General features: G+C 46.3%; 1 protein-coding gene across 1 annotated transcript in view; it reads right to left on the bottom strand.

Annotated features, from left to right (window-relative positions):
• The window catches only part of LOC138488122 (S-adenosyl-L-methionine-dependent tRNA 4-demethylwyosine synthase TYW1-like), a 1,632,770-nt gene that overhangs the window by 1,103,730 nt on the left and 507,019 nt on the right, over positions 1-22,021 (bottom strand). The window contains exon 8 of the mRNA XM_069614883.1: positions 4,753-4,879. Within this exon, the coding sequence (XP_069470984.1) occupies positions 4,753-4,879 (127 nt within the window). The remainder of the gene's footprint in view (positions 1-4,752; positions 4,880-22,021) is intronic.

Here is a 22,021-nt window from a genome sequence, read left to right as displayed (position 1 = left end):
GCTGGAAGAAAGGATGTTAACCGGCCCCTGACCGGCGTTGCATGGGAGGGGACGCGAATCTTCGCGTCACTTGGTGGTGTTGGTGGCTTGGGAGCCTCTGGGGGTGGAACCCCGGCCTCTCCCTTTGCCACGGCGTTGACCCCTCTGAGTGTACTGGCCACTATTTCCTTGGTAGTTGCTGGCAGAATACTGTTGTTGTTGGTTTTTGTTGCTGGCGTTGGCCACGAAAAAAGCGCTTATTACCAAATCCCTGCCTGTTAGGGAGTTTTGAAATTTGGTCTAAGGTCTTTATTGCATCAAATTCTTTCTTCGCGTTCTCGAGCGAGTCATCAACTGCTTTCCTAAAGAGGTTGGACTCCTCTATGGGCTTATTAATAAGGGACGCTTGTGTTTCTGCCTTAAACCCGGAATTGCGAAGTCAGACGTGACGCTTCAGCAAAATTCCTTGTACCAAAGTGCGGCCAGCCGTCTCTGCTGCATCGAGGGTATTCTTGACGATGCTTTGGTTGACCAGAGAGCCCTCGTTAACTGTAGCCAGCAAACGAGTTCTTAGGGGTTCGGGAGCTTCTTCAATGTCCTGTTTAAGCTTTTCCCATTGAGCATCAGCGTAGCTTGCCAATAGTGTGTTATTATTGGCAATTCTGGTAGAGAATGCTGCAGAGGTGGTGATTCTCTTGGCTAGGGCATAAAGCTTCTTCCCCTCTTTATCTGGGGGTGCCACGCAGCCCTTTTCCTGGTGTTGGTCACGACCAGGGAGTCCGGGATTGAGTGACCCTTAATATACAATGGGTCTGATTGAGAGGGAGAGAACAGTTTCTCAATCCTCGGATTGACCCCTCTCACCAGTGCAGGAGTGGACAGAGAAGGGATAATAAGTCTCTTAACTGAGGCGAGGATGGGGATAGTTTGACTAGTGGGGGTTTTTTCTTTGATAATCCTCTCCACAAAATCGGTGTCTGGGGTGACCTCCCCAGTTTCAAGTTCAAAATGTGCTGCTGCCTTCTTCAGCAGTGCATTGAAGGTGGGTTGATCATCAACAGGCGAAGGGTTCCTGACTGGTGTAGTTTCAGTAGACCTGAAGACTATACTGCTACTGCCTGTGTCTGTAGACCTAGCTGGTGACTGCCAGGGATTTGGGTCGCCCTCGCCTGTGTCCTCCTGGAATCCCTCCTGACCTAAGTTAGTGTCCTTGTGAAAACCTTCCTCTTCTTGTTGGTCTTCAACATAGGTGAACTCATCTTCCTCCTGGAAGTGGGTGTCTTCCTCAGTGAGGTCGTAAGAGTATATGTCCTCCTGTATGGGGTTATAAAACTTCTGGTATTTAGCCCTTGGACTCTCCAGGGGTGCCTCCCTTGGTCTCTTGGGTGCCCTGTCTTCTGGGATGAACATGAACCTGTCTAGTTTATCCATACAGGTCTGGAACCTTTTAAAGGTCCACTGAGGTCGGCCAGGACGGACTGGGAATGAAAAAGGAGTTTCTTCCTCCTGTAGTTGTCTGGTTCTGTCCCATAACGTTGAAGAAAGTGTGCCTTCGCCTTCTGAGAAGCCTTCTCGCTGGCTATGGCCTTCCATCGGCGGCGGGAACTGGCCTGATCTGTTTTCCAGCGCTTTCGCCGTATCTTTGGCCTTGTGCGCGGTTTTCGGCGTCTCACTCGCCGTACGTCTCTGGCCGTCCTTTCGGCGATCATTCTCTCTTCCGAGGGATCGGTCGCCGTTGCGCTATGTAACGTCGAGTCCTTGCTGGCAACGTGAGCGCTCTTACGATTCGCGTCGCCAGAGGTTTTGGTGTTAGCACCCTTATCTTTAGAATGCCCAGTCGCCTGTCGCGGAGGCGAGGAGGGCTGACGACCCTTACGGTCGGCGGAAGATGCCGGTGGGCCCGGCGCCCACGTTGGCGCTATGGCTGCCTTCGTCTTTGACAAATGCGTGCTGGAGGATATGTGCTTTGGTGTTTTTCCGTGTGCGTCCTTGTCGCTGGGGTGTTCATCCCCATAAGCTGGGCGTGAGCCGGGCTTGTCGGGGCCGGGGACCGACGACGAGGAGCGTGAACCTCTGTTATGGGGGCCGTGTAGTCACTGTCCTCGTCACATTCGGCGGCAGCGGGCGAGGAGTCAGGCCTAGACATGGCGTAGGCCGCCCACCTTTTGACCCTGCGGTCTTTTAGAGTTTTGGGCTTTAGTAATTTACAGGCCGCACAGCCGTCCTCCTGGTGATCGAGGGGTAAGCAACAGTTGCACCATTTGTGCTTATCCTTCCAGGTATATTTACCCTTGCAAAGCGGGCAAAACCTAAATGGCGTCCTCTCCATAGCGGAGGGCAAGAAGTGTGACTACGACCTCGAAAGAGAGGTAGGGGAAGAGAAAGGCATTCTTAAAGAGAAAGAAAGACCACACAACCCCACTCTCCCTACTGTGTATGGCCGGCGAGGCCAGGCCACGTGTTCGGCAGCGCCGAAGGATCCCCTCCGCTCGTCCTTCCGTCGAAGATCTTGCTTGGCGGGGAAAAAGCTCTGCGTCGAGGGAGGGAGGGATCTACGTTATTGATATTATTAACAAATGACCAAAGGTCGAAGAAACTATTTGGCAATGTCTCTCGAGGAGCTCTGCATAAAGGCGACCAGTAGCTGGGCGGAAAAAAACAATCTGAGGGACCTCGATGCGTGAGGGATTGTGGGTACGACGCACGTCACTATAGGGATAGTGTTACAGACACGCCTTGTCGACGTCCCCTTTTCGACTACGAAAAACAAAATGCAATACTCTGCAGTGACCACTGGATGTCGGACCTATTCTAAGCAGATTAACAAACATCAGAATGACCTCTATATTATTTTAGTTATTTTATATATGTATTGGGTTGGTTTTGGATTATAAATAATATAAGGGGATTGGGTGGGGGGTTGCAGGGGGTTTTGGATTCGGTGGTGGTTGCGGGGTGTTTCCCCCGCATATATGTCTTAATTGACCTTGTAAATTAGGTCAATTCTCCCGAGGTCAATTGTTAAAAGGTCAATTAGTATACAACCTAATGTATGTCCCACTATAGAGGACTGACTTAGCTCTACCAATTAGCCTCACATGGAGGACTAACCTAATGTTGCAATGTGGTTTGATGCTAATTAGTTGGTATGATTATAAAAGCTTTTTGTCTTAGGGGCATATCTCCGACAGCACTTTTCATGCAGTTCTGTTCCGCATTCTGTGTGAATTTGGTTTTCCCAGCTGTGACTGGACCCAGAACAAATTGCGTTACTTCTTGCTTGGTGTACACTCATTTTTAGATTACTTGTGTAATGTTTTGTTGTTGAGCTCTGAGGCAACCCGCTGTACAAAACCATGCACAATATAAAAACCCAACAGCAAATGACCCAGCATGCAAGACCAGGCCTTTAATGAACATGTCCTGGAGCTGTGCCCTCAAGCACTTAAGTGACACACCAGCACAGAACATGCAGGAACTCATTGGTTGAAGATTTACAAAGCACATCACCCAAGCATGGTGCATGTCACCCACAGGGAACGGTAAGTTGAAACTGATGCATTTCTGGAAACTGGTTGTAAATGGAAGGAGCAAAAGAAGGTGACTTCCTATGTCAATACCCAATTGAAATTAGAATAAAAAAAAGAAGACTGTGTTGGTAAATAATATGAGGTGATTTGCCAAGATGCTTTCCTGAGCCCACCATTTGGTGGAAAAAACAAGAACAGGGAATGGTGGTTGGTGATGTCCTATTTAATGGTCTAGTCCAGTGGGTGAAGGGACATGTGCACAGAGCCACATTGAAAGCTTATAAAAGGTGCAACACACATTTTCTTTTTAGATGTTTTTTGGGCATGCATGCTATACCTGCAGGCATATCCCCAACCATTTGAGAAGGAGCCAGAGTACCAGAGGTCCATCTGCTATCTCCCTTTTTCTAGCCATGTGAATTTCACACATGGACTTTTTTTGAACGTGTTTAATGTAAAGACCTGGTTGCTAACCTATACAAAGCAAGTCTTCCATATTACGCCTGTTTTGAGATATTTACTGGCAAGCATAAAGTGTGATACATTGTCATCAAATGTTTACAGAAAGTGGCACCACATCAATAACGAAAAAGGCGAGACTATGACTCGCATACAATGGTGCAACTTCAACACTACAGATACCAACCAACAGAGGGAACAAATAAAGAAAGCATGCCAATAGCACCTTTCAGAAATCAATCACCTCTTGATGATTAATGGTTGGTAAATAGGTCAGGAATCATGCAGGGAGAAAGAAGAGATACCACACTTCTGCTTTGTTAGCAGCACAAGAATGATTTCCACTCTGGCCCCCAAATAGACATGCAGTGTACCCCACTGCTATGAACCAGTAGGTAAAAAAGAAAAGTAGCTTTATCTTGTGCGAATAGCCCTTACATATTCAATAACCCCAAATTTGCAGCTCAAATCCCTAACGCATAAACTGTCCATGTCGGATAAACCCTCGCTGCAAACAATTTGAATCCATGTGTGTTATGCTAACAAATCTATAATCTATGCAAATTGCTATAGTTACAGATTGAAAGTGGCGGTAAATTGTGTACTCTAATGTGCAGGCACTCTACGAAGTGATACTGTAGGCCTCTGGTTCAGGGATGGCTGTGCTGACTGCCGCCGAGTCACCTGGCTGTCCTTTGCTTACAGTTTTCTTTGATCACAGCTGTCCATGTTCAATCAAAACTCCTGAATGAAGAGATAAATGTAAAACCCATATTATTCTTACCTTGTTTGGTGAGCGCTTCCCGGAGTGCTGGGGTGATCATTTCTCTCGGCTCACCATTTTCATTGGCTCCAATACTCCCTCGGGACTGGCCCAACTTTCCATTTACTTTCTGTGTCTCCTGCTCCTTCTAAAAGGAATATTCATAAATACAGTGAAGCTGCATTTGTTGATATTCAGACATTGTATTATGTTACATCAAACATATTTTTAGTCTATTGTGTCTCAGCGTTGCATCCTCAAACGGTTGTGAATCTGGACCAATGTAAAAGGTCAGCAAAGGAACTGCATCAACTATTAGCACCAAAAACAATCTTCGTCTAATGTAGTCCCCTACACATAATTGGGTTTTATCAACCTATCTGCCAGACCATACTGAAAATTCATTATTTGTTTTTCCAATTAACTCAACAAAACCAGCAAAGCTGGCAATAAAATAAATCAGAAGCAAGTTTCAGCCATTTTGTGCAGTGGATCTTGTGAAGGCATCATGAAGTATGATACAGACAAAAGATTCAAGATTCAGAACAAAGTCATTTTTTAACTCAAATGTCAGGATGGTAGAAGGCCTAACTTGCACTATGCTAAGTTGGGATACAACTACCTCAAATGAATTTGAAACAGTTGTAGTGTGTTTGTTTGATTTTATAAAATAAAATAAAAATATTTAAAAAATAAACTACCTCCCCTAATCCCCAAATTGACGAGATCAGTGCAGATGAGAGAAATGTGGACTAAAATAGTGACTCAGTGGCACTACACGCCAGAGAGACTGCACACCATGTTCCCAAAAACGTCTAACCTCTGTTGGAGGGAATGCGGAGAGGTGGGGACGTGGAAACACATTTGGTGGTCCTGTAAAGGAATAGTGCCGTTCTGGGAGGAAGTTAAGGGAGAAATGGACAAAATGTTCCCAGATGTGGAGCAAATAAGTGAAGGCGTTTGGATGTGCGGAATGAGAGACGACACTACAAAAAGATACACGAAAGCACGATTGAGAAGCTTTGTGGGACTCCTCATAGCGGCTTGGGCAACAATTGCACAGAGTTGGAAAAAGAGGGAAACACCACTAGTATTTACATGGCTACAGAAAGTCTGGGCACAGTCAACAATGGAAAAAGTCACCCACACAATCCAAGGCACAAAGGACAGGTTCGTCAAAGAATGGGGCAGTGTCATGGAACACCTACAGTCGGACTATATGGAACAATGGTGCCCCCACAATATAAAGGTTGCAGACGTATTCAATGCATAGAATAATCCTTCCGAGTTAAATATCATGTGTCCCGGGGGGGGTGGGCGGGAGGGGGAGTTGGGGGGGGAAAGTTAGTACAAGTTGACTGTACGCTGTTCACTAAAATAATAAAGATATGTTTTAAAAAAAAAAAATAAACTACCTCAAATGAAACTAAGGAACGTCCGAGTCAAAGAGTTCAACTTAAAAGTCTGTCTCCAAAACCTATACTTGCCCTCACAATAAAGTTAACCAATGTGTAGGAATGTCAAAAATCAAATAAATGGTGATCAAGTCAAAGTTCTGAGCTGCTTCCAGCTCTCAGCTCCCCTTTCCCAAGTTCAAGAAAGTTCCACAAATGTCTCGGAATTACTGCTCTCCCACTCAAGGTAACACAGTTTCACACATTCCTCGGGGTTCCCTTCACCAAGTTATCGCCCCTCTTATTTTTAATCAATACACAAGACCTCTTATGGACATCCTGAGGAAACACCAAGTGAAATTTCATTTGTATGCGGGCGATACTCAAGTGTTCTGAAGGGTTGGGAGGACAGAGGAAACTTGAGATAGTGGAACGTTTTTTGAAGTAAGTTCAAGCATGGATGTGTTCGAACCAGCTGTTGTTGAATGCCGGGAAAACCGAGTTAGCGCTGTTTGGTCCAAAACACAGACTTGAAAACTGTAGGCGCCCCCAGTCTCCCTGTTTTGTAGGCTCACCTCTGGCTCTAGCACCCAAGATAAAATGGTTTGCATTTGGGAAGAGGACCTGGGGAGTAAGGCATAGTTGAGTGCGAAGATTCAATCAGTTTTCGGCACCCTACGTCTGTTAAGACAGATCTTCCCTTTTATACCAGCTAAGGATTATGCAGCAGTTGTAGGGACTCACAAATTCACGTTTGGACTACTGCAATACTCTGCTGACAGGAATCCCGAATACTCAAGTTCAGAGACTACAAATAGCCCAAAATGCAGCTGTGAGACTTGGTGGCAAAATCGTCCCCAATCTCAGACTTGTGGCAGTCACTGCATTGGCTCGCACTGAAGGAACGGATAGATTTTAAAATCCTCTGCATGCTATTTAAATGTGTTAAGCAGATGGCTTCTAGTTACCTGGTATATAGAATCAAGTGGTATACACCACCACGTCAGTTACAAGCTAGTGCTGCAGGTTACACCTTCTAGATATGTATTTAGGGGTGACCAATAGAAATGAGAAATTAGAGCACTAAAAACACTTACTGCTTTCCAGAAAGCTCTGAAGACTTATCTTTTCTGTTAAACTAAGGTAACTTGGTAAACTGGCTGACTTGCTCGAGCATCAGTGTTTGTGGAATCTGGCATGATGTTGCCAGGTGGTTGATCTTGGTCGACCCATGTACGTTCCAGCTGCGCCCAGATAAGTTTGGTTTCATCCGGTGCGCGTTATAAATAATTCAAGTTCCAAATAGCACAGCTCAAAGTAAAGATGGTCACAAGGCTTCTTCTTGAGACAACAGGTATACCTCCTTCCGTCTCAGGGCGCCCTTCACCAAGACTTCAGCTCTATCAAGTATACCTCCTTCAGTCTTTTAAACAATGGGGTTATCACAGTCAAGGCTCACAGGTCTAGGCACCGTTATCAGACCACACAGTCCACCCATCACAGGTCACGCAACCAGGATTCCTCTTTTTGTTGGCCTCTTAGCTTTGGTGGACAATATCCATCCTTCTCTGGCCTCTCCTTAGAAGCCTCATGACTCTACCAGAGAAAGTCACATACCTTCTGCCAGTCTTTGGCTTGCCACACTGTGCCGAATGTACTTGACCAAGATTTGAGTTAAATGGCTGTGCAATATATATTCAATAAATGTTAACAACGTGCCTTTCATTGGGAAAATCCATTTATATTTCTCTTCCAAGGTTTCCCAACATTTCTTTAGTTCATTTAGCAAATGCTCAAACTATTTCTGTGGCGTGTGCAACGTTTTTACCTTTTCAGGTTTCAGGTTTATAACACTTTCTGTGTAAAGCCTTAATTGAATCACAATGGGAAAGTCTGCTTGCGGATATTATTTCTCATTTTAAGCTTTCTACTCGCTTTAACAATGGCTTGTCAGTTTGTATGAACACGCATTTGCAGTTTAAAGGTACGGACAATGTGTTCGCTGATAAGTTTGCTTTAAGGTATCATGCACCCGTGCGGAGCTGCTCAGTGATTACTGTGTCCCTCAAACTCACTGGGGCGCTGGAGCTCTTGGTTGCACACACAGCGTCGCTGAAGGATTCCTCTGCTTTCAGTAATACCACAATGGTTAGGGGTCTTCAGTCTGCCCCCAAGACATTCCAGCATGGTGCTCACACCCAGAGTCAACGAGCACCAGTCTTCAGGATTATTGGATTATTCAGGATATAGGTTTGAACACAGACAGACATTTGCTTTGGCCTTCCTGACACAGACTATCAGTTTAATTTAGATAGGGAATACCCACCTTAGCATAGGGCAAGTTAACCAAAGATTCGGGTTGGAAAAAGGGCTAACAAAAGTTTGCTCCCCAAAACTCTACTCAGTTGTCTGTCTCTACTTCATGAGGCCTTCACACCTGGCATGACCATTTTGAACTTCTGCACCAGGAGGTGTTAGTTGAAGCCAGATAATTCTACAACCAGTCTTGTCCTTCTTGGGAAGAAAAAAATAATTATAAATAGCATCCCTCTAATTGATCCTGTGGATGCATAACCTCTATGGCATCCATTGTTAGTTTTTGTAGCCCCTCCACTCGATTCGATGAAAATTGTTGAGAGCAGAGAGGAAAAGCTAGGGGGAACAGGTATGAGTTGAAATCAGTTTTTTTTTTTAATCACTGACCAGGTCCATGGGTCTGATGTGATACAATTCCACGATGGCAAATGGTGACAGACCCACCCGCTAGCTTGCTGTGAGATTATGTTGGTTATGGATAATGTAAAAGCTTTGTTTTTCTGATTCGCTCGGGGTGGTACTCAAAAATCCTTTGCCAGTCCGAGGTCCTTTCATTGTCCTTGGCCCCAGAATTGGTGCTTGCATTTCTCTACCTTGCGGCCAGGCTAAAAAGCCTCAAAAACCGCCCGTCGTTCTTAGCGTTTTGCCTTGGAATGAGGAGGGAGGCATTGTTGTTCATATCTCCTACAGGCTTTTTGCAGTAAGGGTATTGACTTTCATCTTTGCCTTTTCATTGCTGATACTCATATCGAACAGGGTGAGCCCATCAAAAGGCAATGCCTTGACTTTGTCTTGTACCTCGGGCAGGAGTTTTGTGCTACTCAGCTACACTGTTCTGTGCAGGACTAAGCCACTAGACCTACCTCTGGCCGCTCTGTCAATCTGTTCTGCAGCAGACAAAAAAAATCATGCGCTACCTATCTAGCCTTGCATAATTCCACAAGGAACTGGTCCTTCCTGTCATCCTGCATGTCTCCTGCAAGGTTCTCCACCTGCTTACATAAATTATTAGAAGCTGCAGAGATTGCCTCACAGTTTGCTTGACGGAGGTGTAGGGCACAGATCAGGTACACACTTTTACCTGCACGGTCTAAAGTCTTTTCTCCCTTTCCTGAAGGCCTAAAAGCTAAAAGGGCTGCTATTATTATTCTTATTTATATTGTATTACACTGTGAATGCCCATAGGCCTCAGCGAGCACACAACAAGTAGCCTAGCAATCAGAGAATAGAAGACAGGAAGGCGGTGAGCAAAGCTCTTCAGCCTGGTTTTAGGTTGAACAGGTGGGTTTTAATGAATCTCTTAAATTCTTACATTCTACCAGGGACAGGGATGCCCACAAAGAAAGAGGAAGAGCATTCCACTCCCTCAGTGCTTGCATGTCGAAGCTTGCTCCACAAAATGTAGTCAATTTAAAAACGTGGTTGCACCAGTTTGTGGTTGTCAATAGAGTGCAGGTTACGCCTAAACTGATCGACAATCAAGCGATCAGCCAGGTATTGGGGTCCAACATGTATATGTTGGAGACAACAATTTATGGGTGATCCTATGCTTGACAGGTAGCCAATGAAGGGCCCATCTGGATGAAGTCACATGGTCTCGGTTTGGTAAGCCATATGTGGCTCTCACCGCACCATTTTGTGTGGTTTGGAGGGAATGTAGGCTGCTTGTGATGTTCCAATAAGAAGACTAGGTGAGTAGTCAGAAATGCGAGGCGGACAAGAAGATTGAGTTTTCTCACAGGTAGCAATTTCATTAAATAAGGGTGAGAAAAAAAAGCCTCACTTTCCCCAACCGAACAAGAATTTCCCTAACCTGTTAAAAAGGAAAATAAAAAGGGTTTCTGTCCCTCAAACCTATACATACAAGACAATCATACAAGTATCATATGGCCAATAAAACCCAACAATATAATAGTGAGATGCAAAAAAACTTTGTAAACATATATCGTTGTAACCTGGATCGGATCCCCCTTCTCCAAAATGAATGCAGGATTTTCCATATCAAAGTTACAATCAAGAACGTATTTTCAACATTCACTTGGCACTTGGATATGTTAAACAAGATTCATCACTCTTGTTTAAAGGGTCCACAGGTTCCTGCTCAATAAATAAAAAGACTACTTCTAGTCAGTTTTCAATGTAACCGTTCTTTGTACAACAGCTTACAGATTTCTTCTTTCTAACCAGTGTAGGGGAGGACTGGTCCAAAACGACCCCCCTCGCCTGCACTTTCTCCCCAGGTGAGGACTGTGGCTCTCTTGGGCGTCTCCTCGTGCCACCCGGGCCCAGGTGGTGGAGGGCACGCCCACTGGAGACATTGCCCGCACGTATTAATTGCCCGCACATATCGAATGCCCACATCTATTGATCACAACACAAATTTAGTTAGGCCCAAAAACCATTCTCTGCCCAGTAAAGATGGTGTGAGCTCAGCGCACTGTAGCGCGGCCCCCACCCTTGGAGAACATCCCTGTTGCCGCAGCACCCTGGTAGATCCGCTGCGAGCCCGTTCCCACGAACCAGAAGGACATGAGCCAGTGTAATGCTCTAACATTGTAACAGTCACCTTCCGTAGTGTATCGTATCATCGCTCCCAGCATGACCCGGCCAGCAGGCTTAGGCAAGATAAAATGAACAGTAAAATGGTCGTCACAGGCCTGACAATCCTCATATATTTATGTTTAAACTACTTGCAAAGGATGCTTTCCTCTCATAAAATCCCTTATATTATAAAAGCCTGTAAGATGTATAATTAAAAAGAGATCATGCCCCCATGATATAAGCAACAATGAACATACACCATTGCAGTTGGATGCTAATAATAAAGGAACGCACCAAGAATCTATTTGTTACACGTATTACTGAGATACTTACACCCCATGGGCTCGCGCCATAACTAAAGCTAATGCTGCTAGAGTACACAAGAAAGCGGATGCAACTATACTATGAACTCATTAAAGAATGCGCAAGAGTGCACGTATCATGTGTGAATGTCTGAGCCCCTCATATGCAACCACAGTCACGGACGGTGGCGGGTCGTTTTCTATGTACTCCACTGATCTAACCACTACCTCATTTACCGCGAATGTATATGCATGTAACTAAAACACTGTAGCTGCTAGAGTGTAATGTACAAATATGATGCTCGATCTGGGTATAATCGAAACGCACCCAGCAAAGGTTAAAAGCATGTTTTTGACGTGATTCTAAATAAGTATTATAGAAAGTGTTCAAATGTTTGCGATGTCTTTACTTGTATTCAGCAACACACGAGGGAGATACCTTTGTGAAATACTTGCAAGGCCATTCCCCCTCCCACCCTGTGAAGGCTGCCAAAGGCATGAGAGCAGAGACCGCGCCGCGCTGCTTTACCTCCCCCAAACCAGACTGGAGCCGCTTCAAAGATTTGTAACCCCCTCTGTAGCACCCAAGGCCACCACCCGCCACCTGCATTATTTACAGCATAGCAGTAAACCTCACAACCCACCAGACCACCTCAGACTTACGGCCCTGTGCAATAAAGACACCCCACACTTTGACAACACACAGCGGAACATCCATAACAACTTCTAACAAGGCAGAAAGACATGTACCGCCCGTGCCAGGCCCTGAAGCTTAGCCCCTCGACCTATGGCCCCGGTCAACAGGACACTGGTAACCATGCCCTGACGTATTGCCTCCAGTCCCCTCACAAGGTGCATTCCTCCTGTGTTGCATTAACCTGTTGCATAACCTATTGTAAGATTTACTGAAGAAGATAACACTAAAACTGCTTGAATGACTGCGGTGTGCATGGAATAGGGCTAATAAGTCAGGAAGAGACATTCATCTCTGCCACTGGCCACGATGGCCCCACAACACCGCCTGGATGAACTCCGCCACCCGGCCAGGCCCAGCCCAACCCACGAGGCTGCCCAATGACGTCTTCCAGCCAAAGCCAACCACATCACAGCAGCACCTATAGTTAGTCGTCGCCACCCAATCCCCATGAATTTGTGCCCCCTATAGTATGTAGGTTTTGATGACGTTTTTTGTAAATATATACGCCTGTCTTTGCTATTGTCAGACAGAGCGCTCTCGGAGTTTGCAGAGTTCTTTGCATGCCCAATTCTGATTGATAAACTCCCATTTACGCTCACCCGCACTCTGTCTTGGCCTTATTCCCATTTTGGGAGAGTCCTTCATTGTCTCTCATTGCGGGGAGGATCGTGCTGTTTGGGGACGCTTGCCTTCAGTGGTGACCCCGATAGCGTGATTTTTTCTTCCTAAACTCCTTATAACCGTCCCCGTTTGGCACGAGAATCTCCGGTCGAGAAGGGATACGCACGGTGAGCCGGCTCCGGGAGGCTGCCCGCCAACGGCGACCGGCACACTAAGAAGTGCGCACTCAATGAGAAAGGGTACGGGATCCCGATTGGAAAAAAATCCCCTTTGAGTGCCGCTCGCCGGAGCCAGGGGCTGACCGTTGAGTTACCGGTGACACTGCCTGGACGGACCCAGTTTCGGAGACTATCGGTTCAAGACGGGCACGTGAGTACTGAGTGTGAGCGATTGTAAAGGGAGTGGGGAGAGAAGGGTAGGACAGGGAACGTGAAGGGGGTACGAAGATATACTAAGGATTACTCTAAAATTTCCTTTCTTTTTCTTTGCATATGGCCATTAGGATTACGAGGTGAAAAAAGAGATAGAAGTGACGGGAACCTAGCTCCGAAAGGGGGTGGAAGGCGGCGCCGCATAGTGCTATATTGACTAGTGCTGGGAATATATGACGAAGTGAAATACAAGATAAAAGTGTTCAGCAAAAGAGGGCACTGAGAATATATTAGTGATCGCTACTACTTCTTTTTCTTTTTCTTTAGGGGTAGGGGGAGAATAACAACGGAATTAGCACAAACTTGGGAGAAAAATAAGAGAACAAGGGTCCTACTAGGGGGGGGGGGAGAGAAGGTTAAAACCTATAAATATATGCACATGTGCTGAGCAAGATAGACAGGGACAGCCGGCTAGGGAGGAAAGGGAGGGCAGCGTGACTGGTGTACGGAGTGTTACCAAGAGGTGTGTGCACCTCGTATGTGTTAAGGGATAACTTTGTCATTGCGAATGTGTAAAACGGCTATGAACGTGTAATTGTCAAATGGTCATGGTAAGTGTGACCGGATAAAAATTCTTTTTGAAGCAACGCTGAGAAAGTGACGTGAGTGGGTACCCTTTGATTTCCGGGTTGATAGTGTCAAAATAAATGATGGATTGCTCTTGTATGTGTCCCCCCGAAGAGAACAAAGTAGAAATTGTGTACAGACAGTTTTTGTATCGAACAATTAAGGGAGGGAGAGCCCAAGCGAGCATAACACTGGAAGTGGAGTAGAATACAAAAAGTAATATCTATACTATAGTACCATTGGAGGTGTAGAGATACAGAGACACATAAGCACCAGGGGAGCACACAAAGATGGGGCCTGAAACACCATTATCACATATTTGTAAAAGCCTTCCAGGGCACGCGGAGCGGATCAAGAAATACCACGACCAATGGGTAACCGAGCTGAAAGGAGAGGGGCTACCCCAGATATGGCCAGAGGGAGGGTCATTTGATAAAAGCGTTCTAGATATGGTGATGACATGCATTTTCTTGAAGTACCGAGGGAAACAGCTGCAGAATAGGAGGGAAATATTAGATCTTTGGCGGTTATTCGAAGAGGTGCCACCGCCTAAAGCGCCAGCACCAAATCCTGATCTCCCATCTACTACAGACAATCCACTGGTATTACAGAAAGATATCAAAGAATTGCCAGGTGTCACACCACCAGTGGAGGTAATAAGTTTATACCCGATATTAAAGAAACCTGTACCCGCAGAAGGATACAGTGACCCAACGTATGTACCTCCCCCGACAACTACCACACCCCACCGGCCCACTGGACCCCCACCTTATGAAAGTACAAGGGAGCGAGGCCAGGCGGGTACACATAGGGTGGACATAGAGAAGCTCACAGATGATTTAGAATCAAGACTGACGATAGCAAAGGATGAGCTCTCTAGGATAAAAGACATATGTGAACGGACAGCACTAGATGCACCTAGATCAGGGCGCACGTCCAGAGCGCTAGGTGAAAATAGAAAGCCCGAAGAGGGGTGGAAAAAAGGCGAGATTTTGTTCAGAATTGAGGAAGAACCAACGCGAATAATAGAAGTAGGACCCGGAGAGGGAGATAGTGCAAGCGAAGAAAGGCGGGGGGGAATTAGAGAGGAGTTGCTGTGTGACATAAGGGACGAGGTAGAAGAAAATGACAGGTTGAGTATGGCGATAGGAGGGGGAAGCGAAGGAGGGGAAGGTACGGGTTCGCTGAGAACCCTGGAAGATGAGTGGACGGGGCGACTAAGGAACAGAGTGGGAAAAATGGCATCACTAGGGACATCAACAGATCAACCGGGTCCGGACGGAACGACAAAAGGAAGGCTACAGCTCCCATTGATACACAGGGGAGGAGGGAGGCCTAACTATATCCCATGGGCACAGATGGATAAGGCCAATTTATTGAAGTTATTGCCCCCGTTGTCAGGAGGGGCAAGCAAGTGGATATACGCCTTTGAGAAACATACTGCCGGGGTACCCCTAGCCATAGGAGATGTGAAAAGTCTACTGGTATCAGCGGTAGGTGACCAGGCCGAGAGGGTATGGGTTAAAGCCGGTTTCCCGGGAGTAACGTTAGACTGCGACCGCCATGATGGGGCATCCTTTAACACGGTGCGTGCCAGGGTGTGGGATGCCTTACGCGAAACATTCCCAGACACACCGGACTTGCAGTCAGTGATGCAGTGTACAATGAATGACGGGGAAGAGGCTATGGATTACATTTTTCGGGTCCAAGAGATGTGGAGAGCAGAAACGGGCACGCCCTGGTATCAATCGACATCTTTATTTTACTTCATTATAAAAAGAGGGCTCCCAAAGGAAGTACAGAAGGCGCTTGACAAGATAGCAGGTATTGAAGCAAAGGGATGGCCAGAAATTCAAAGCATAATAGTACACCATTGTAAAAGAATAAAGGAGAGGGAGAAGGAGGTGGCGCAGAAAAGATTGGCAGACGAGGCGAAGTTAGTACAGTCAAAGTTAGTGAAGGTTGCAGCAGCAGTAGCCGCGCTCCCACACAGTAGGGAGGGAGATGAGGAAGAGGAGGGGCTGATAGCAATACAAGGAAGGATGGCAACTAATTGGGCAGGAACAGGACAGCGGCAGTGGGACGAGCAGGAGCAGGGTGGAGGTCTGCAGTGGCAAGAGTGGACCCCTCGAGGGGGACGAGGTGGGTACAGGAGCAGAAGAGGAGGTGGACCACAGGGGTACGGAGGAATGGGAGGAAGTGGATGGCAGGGTCCCCGGGGCCCCCAGGGGAGTTGCTGGAACTGTGGGCGATGGGGACATTACTCCAGGGAGTGCAGAAGTAGACAAAACAACGGGTTCCAGGAGGTGGAACAGTATGGCCATCCCCATCCGGGAAGCCCATATGGCCTTCCGATGGGACAGCAGCAACTGAGAGACCCAAGCCAGGGTAACACGAGCCAGCAACAGGGACCCCAATACAGAACACAGAACCACCCACAAAACATGCCTAACAACGACAGCATGCAATATACACCAGGCAACCCTTTCGCGACAGCAGCTAACGGGGCCCCCGCACCAGCACCCTATAACGGCATGTCAGTGGTCTCAGGTAACGTATTTAATGAAGGGGGGGCCATGAGACACCCCGCATAGGACAGCCCACAGAGAACACTTGCGTGTCCAGTTCTATCTACCACCCACAGTGCAGCAGAGGAACCATTGGTGGGGGCGCAGATAGGAGACAGGCAATTTATATTCATGGTTGATTCGGGAGCGGAGAAATCATGTGTCAGAGAGGGCCGATTCCCGTTATCTAACAGGAAGTTAGAGACGCAGGGGTTCTCTGGGGCTGTAATTGAAGTTCCTTACACAGAAGCTTTGGATGTCACCATAGGGGGCAAAACCGTAAAAGCACCCTTACTGTATTATGAACAGTCCCCGATAAATTTGCTGGGGAGGGATCTTATGAGTAAACTTAACATGACCATATCATTTACCGAAGGAGGAATAGTGTGTTCTACACCCGGGATATGTCCCTTGCGTGCAATGTTGGTAGTGCAAGCCTACACAACCACACAGGAGATACGAGGGCTGCCACAAAAGGAAGAGATGTTTATTGCAGGGCTAAAGACTTTGGCCCTCATAGTCCCAGAACTAAAAAACATGGATTGGAGGATTCCAGCAGAATTCCTCTTCCGCCCCATAGTGTGTCCGAATGCAACACCAGGGTCCGTGGTGTCGTTGGACTTGCACGCTGTGCGGGTATCAACGAAACGGATCGCTGTGATTGGAATGGACAGAGAAGGATGTGAGTGGCGCACCGTACTGTGTACAAACGCCAACCTTGCCCTACGCGAGGTAACAGATGAGGATCTCTTTTCAGACACAGAAGTAGATGGTGAGATAGTAATGGAAATAGCGATGCCCTGTGACATTTTGATCCAAGCCAGAGAGATCCCCGTCCAATTGATGGCAGTGGTAGGAACACCACCGTCGTTTTTTGATGACGACATGAGGCTAGTACCAAACAATTTATGGACAACAGGCCCACATGATGTAGGACTGTTGCATGGAGTACAACCTGTGAGAATAAACCTAAAACAAGGAGCTATCTTACCAAGAGTTAAACAGTATCCATTGTCCCGTGAAGCTGAAGAAGGGATAAAAGAGACGATAAATGCACTACTAGCACAAGGAATAATAGTGCCTTCAAACTCCCCATGTAACACATGTATTTATCCAATCAAAAAAGCAAAGGGGGGATCTTGGCGGATGATACAGGATTTACGCCCCCTCAATGATGTAATACAAAAAGAGTTCCCTCTAGTCCCGAACCCTGCATCCATACTATGCAGTATCCCAAAAACAGCATCACATTTTACAGTGGTGGACTTGAAAAACGCATTTTTCTCAATACCTCTGGCTGAAGAGAGCAGATACCTTACAGCGTTCACACTGGGGGGAAAAAGATATGAACACTGCAGACTGCCACAGGGATACTGTGAGAGCCCGAGCATATTCAATCGCATATTGCATGAAGACTTGGGGAACCTATCAGTAGAGAGTACGATTATTCAGTATGTGGACGATTTATTGGTGTGTGCACAAGACAAAGAAACGTGTAGAAAAGATTCAACAACGCTCCTGACTTTACTGGCCAACAAAGGATACAAAGTAGACAAGGAGAAGCTACAGTATTGTCTGCCTGAGGTCCTATACCTGGGACAGCTCATATCGAAAGATGGAAAAAGAATAATTCCCGACAGGGTAGAGGCAATAAGATCGGTAGGAGAACCCACAACAGTAAAAGATATGCAGAAATTTTTGGGGATGTGCAATTATTGCCGAGCATGGATATTAGACTATGCAGCATACACCAGGCCCCTCCTACAAGCACTCAAAGAAGCACAACAGGAGAATGTAAAAATAAAGTGGTCAGAAGAAATGCGCACATCGTTCAAAACACTGAAAGAACTAATTTCAAGCGCTCCAGTACTAGCAAACCCTGATTATGGACACGAATTTTACCTATTTTCCCATTGCAAAGGAACACTTATGACAGCGGTGCTAACACAAAAGACATCCTTGGGACACAAGCCCCTGGCTTACTATAGTGGTACTTTAGATGCTGTAATGCAGGGTCATTTCGCGTGCGAACAATCGCTCGCAGCAGCCGCATTTGCGATTGAAAAAAGTGCCACAATAGTAATGGGATGCCCTGTGACATTGTTTGTGGAGCACTCATTATTTGCAATACTTGAAAGATCAAAAAGCACACTGACCACACAGCGGGCAACAGCATACGAGATTATATTGTCCAGCGCCAACATTCACATAGTGAGATGTAAAACAGTGAACCCCGCCACCTTCATTACAGAAGCATGCACAGTAGAAGATATGCAAAATCACGACTGCGCAACCTACACAGGAGAAGGAGGGGAGGGCACAGTGGTGTGTGAAAACGCTCTCAGCGAGGGGGAAGTGTACTTTGTGGATGGGTCCGCATCAATTGATATGGACACGGGAGAAAAACACGTTGGCATGGCGGTAGTGAGATTAGAGGAAGGTGAGTTTGAAACATTAGTACAGTACCGCCTCCCGTCGCATTACTCTGCACAGGCAGCAGAACTGGTTGCACTCATAGAAGCACTACACGCAGCACAGGGCTGTGCGGTTACAATATACACAGATTCAGCTTACATGACAACGACCGTACATGGAGGTCTAGCAAGATGGGGCCGTAGGGGTTTCAGAAGGGCAGATGGAACACCAGTACAACATGCAGAATTGTCAAAAGAATTAAAAGAGGCCCTACTAAACCCTACTGCCGTAGCAATAGTGAAGTGCCAGGCCCATACCTCCAACTCAGATGTTGTGTCTTTAGGGAACGCGGCAGCAGACGCTGCCGCCAAGGAGGCTTCCTATTTTCAGAAATACGACACCGGTGAGTTCATGATCAAGAACGCAACAACTAAAGAACTGTCAGAAGGATATAACATGATGTCCCTATCACAAATACTAGAATTACAGGAAGAAGCTAGTGCAGAAGAAAAACTAACATGGACAAAACGGGGATGCAGCCAATCAGGGACAGACCTACTATGGCGGCAAAATAACTCAGGGAAAGTGGTAATGCCACTGCAATTGCTAGAAGTTGCGTTTCAACAGTTACACTTCCCCGCACACAACACTAAGCAGCACATCGCAGCAGAGATACAGGAAGAATGGTTTGTGCCCTGTCTCCAGGAACATGTGTCTCGATTGACAATGGAATGTACAACATGCCAAATATACAACTCAGGAATGACATTACGCACACTCCGGGGAACAATTCTCAAACCCATTGGCCCCTTCAGAGAACTGCATATAGATTATGCAGACATGGGGGAAAGGTGTAATGGCTCGCGGTACATGATCGTGGTAGTGTGCCCATTTTCAAGGTGGGTGGAAGCGGGACCATGTGCGCGACCTGATGCCAAAAGCGCCGCCAAGTTCCTAGTAAGGGAAGTGTTCCCGCGCTGGGGAATTTGTGACGTAATACGCTCAGACAACGGCTCTCACTTTGTGAATGAACTTTTCAAGGAAGTTACCACGTTATTGGGTATCAAACATAAATTATGTTCGATTTATCATCCACAAAGTAATGGCGTAGTGGAAAAGATGAACGGCCTGTTAAAGGGCAGATTATCAAAACTATGCTTTTCATTAAAGAAAAATTGGATTTACTGTCTACCCCTGGCTCTATTTGAGTTGAGAAATCAACCAAGTAAAGACCACCACTTGTCCCCACACGAGATCGTGACTGGGAGACGAATGAACACAGCACACTCTCCACTGCGTGAACACTCAGATGCTCACAGAAGCGCCGCAATATTGGGGGATGAGTTCACAGACTACCTAAGAAAATTAACAAGGGCAGCGCGCGCAATATCAAAGCAACTGTCCCCACCCTTCACTAGAGAAGAGGGAAATGTAACAGGATCTGTTGCGGAGCCAGAGCAACAGCTGCAGTTACTGCCAGGTGACTCAATTTATGTCAGAAGCTTCGTGCGTCGGTGGAATGCACCACGATTTCATGGCCCATACGAAGTAATATTTTGCACGCCCACAGCAGTAAAGGTGAAGGGTTTGCGATACTGGGTGCACTTAACCGACGTACGAAAAGCATACAGCAATGTACACGAGGAGATAGACGAGGAGGCACAGACAACAGCAAACGATGCAAATGAGTAGGATGTCTAAATATCGGCTTGCGTGAGTGTGTGTGTGTGTGTCAACACTGGACCTAAATGGAATACTGTCAGCACTGGAATTGAATGAAATAATGCCTGACAAGGATATCAAAAAAAAAAAAAAAAAAAATGTGTGGGATTTCTTTTTTTTTTTATCTAGGCGAATGATGTATAACTAGTGAAATAATACTATTATAACTTGTATATACCCTTGTCTGTGAATACCCCTCCCCCGCACCCCCACCCGCTTCCATTCCCCGTCAAATGTATTGGCACAGATGGTGCCAACAAAACGTTTACATGCATGCACTTAATGCACTTTTATATTTCAAACAGGAGCTTCCATGGCATCTAACGGGCAGCCTGCAACGGATAGAATTAGTAGAATGAGAGAATTAGTATATGAAAGATGTAGATATTCGTATGAGTGTGGATTATCAGTATGCATCACATTGTTTTTTATGATGATGTTTGGCTTGGTTACATATTGGTTTATAGTGTTCATCTCTATCGAGATGTACGAGGGGGGAGGGAGTAATAACACTACTGGACCAATTAACAGTACCAACGGGCCCAATACAACTGCAGATGTCAATACCAGGGAAGGTGATTTTTTGATATGGGACGGAACTAAACTTGTCTGGGGGTATCATACCACACCATCAAGTGTTGTGGCCACAAAAGAGAAAAGCCACATGGTGAAATGCAGAGCAACACAGTATCTCCACCAGGGGTATTCAGTTACAATGCCCATAGTCTCAACGATCGAAACCCGTCTGCCATATCATGGTTGTATGACACCCCCACCAGCAAACTTGCCCACATTCCAAAAAACAATCTGCCAGATAACGTCGGAAAAGAAAACGACAAACTACTAAAAATACACGAAATACTATATGATGAATGGGCCCAGGGGGGCGGGAATGAGAAAGGGGGGTCTAGTTTGCCCACTGCTCAGGGGGGTGGGAAATACATGAGTAACAAGAACATCAGACGAAAGAGAGAAACAGGGAGGAAGAAGTATGATGAGTATTATGGGCTAGGTCTAGATAAGATGGAAGACCCACGACACCCCCATCAAACAAATAAGTGGTATGCAGACATGAGTGCCACAGCTAAACAGACTACAAACGAAAGCTGTTATGTCTGTTCCCTCATCCCCCATGCATCAGGTACACCCAAAGTATTGTTACCCAAAGAGTTGCCTATTGTGGATGCCCAATGTCTCCTTCATCTCACGCTGTGCAGGATTAAGAACACCTTCCAGGCACACGAAGTGACTTTTCGAATGCTACAGAACGAGAAAACCTGTTACCCAAAAACGACAGGAGTAGTATGTTTAAAAGAACCATTTTTTGTGATAGAAGGGACACTTTTTTCTGACAACAAACGGAAGGATGAAGAAGTGCTGTGCAAAGCGGAAGCACTAAGAGGTGTGGCGCCGGATAAATTACAGTGGATAGAGGAAACATGTACACCGGTATGGAGAGAACACATCTCGAAGCTAACTTGGGTAACTGCCATTGAAAAGCCATTCAAACTACAGAGCGAGATGGACTATAACCTGTGCTTTAAAGGGGAAGGGAAAACCCCCATGGGAGCAAACAAGAACTGCAACAAGACCCTCACCATCCCAGACTTAAAGAAAGGGACTGCGGCCCTCATGGACACATACTGGGTGTGCGGCAAACAAGCATACCTACACCTCCCCCAGTCATGGAGTGGCAGCTGCTCAATGGCCACTCTAC

This window comes from Ambystoma mexicanum, chromosome 9 (assembly GCF_040938575.1).
Source record: "Ambystoma mexicanum isolate Mex_15411 chromosome 9, UKY_AmexF1_1, whole genome shotgun sequence".
Classification (NCBI taxonomy): domain Eukaryota; kingdom Metazoa; phylum Chordata; class Amphibia; order Caudata; family Ambystomatidae; genus Ambystoma; species Ambystoma mexicanum.
This window is presented reverse-complemented; position numbering and strand designations above follow the sequence as displayed.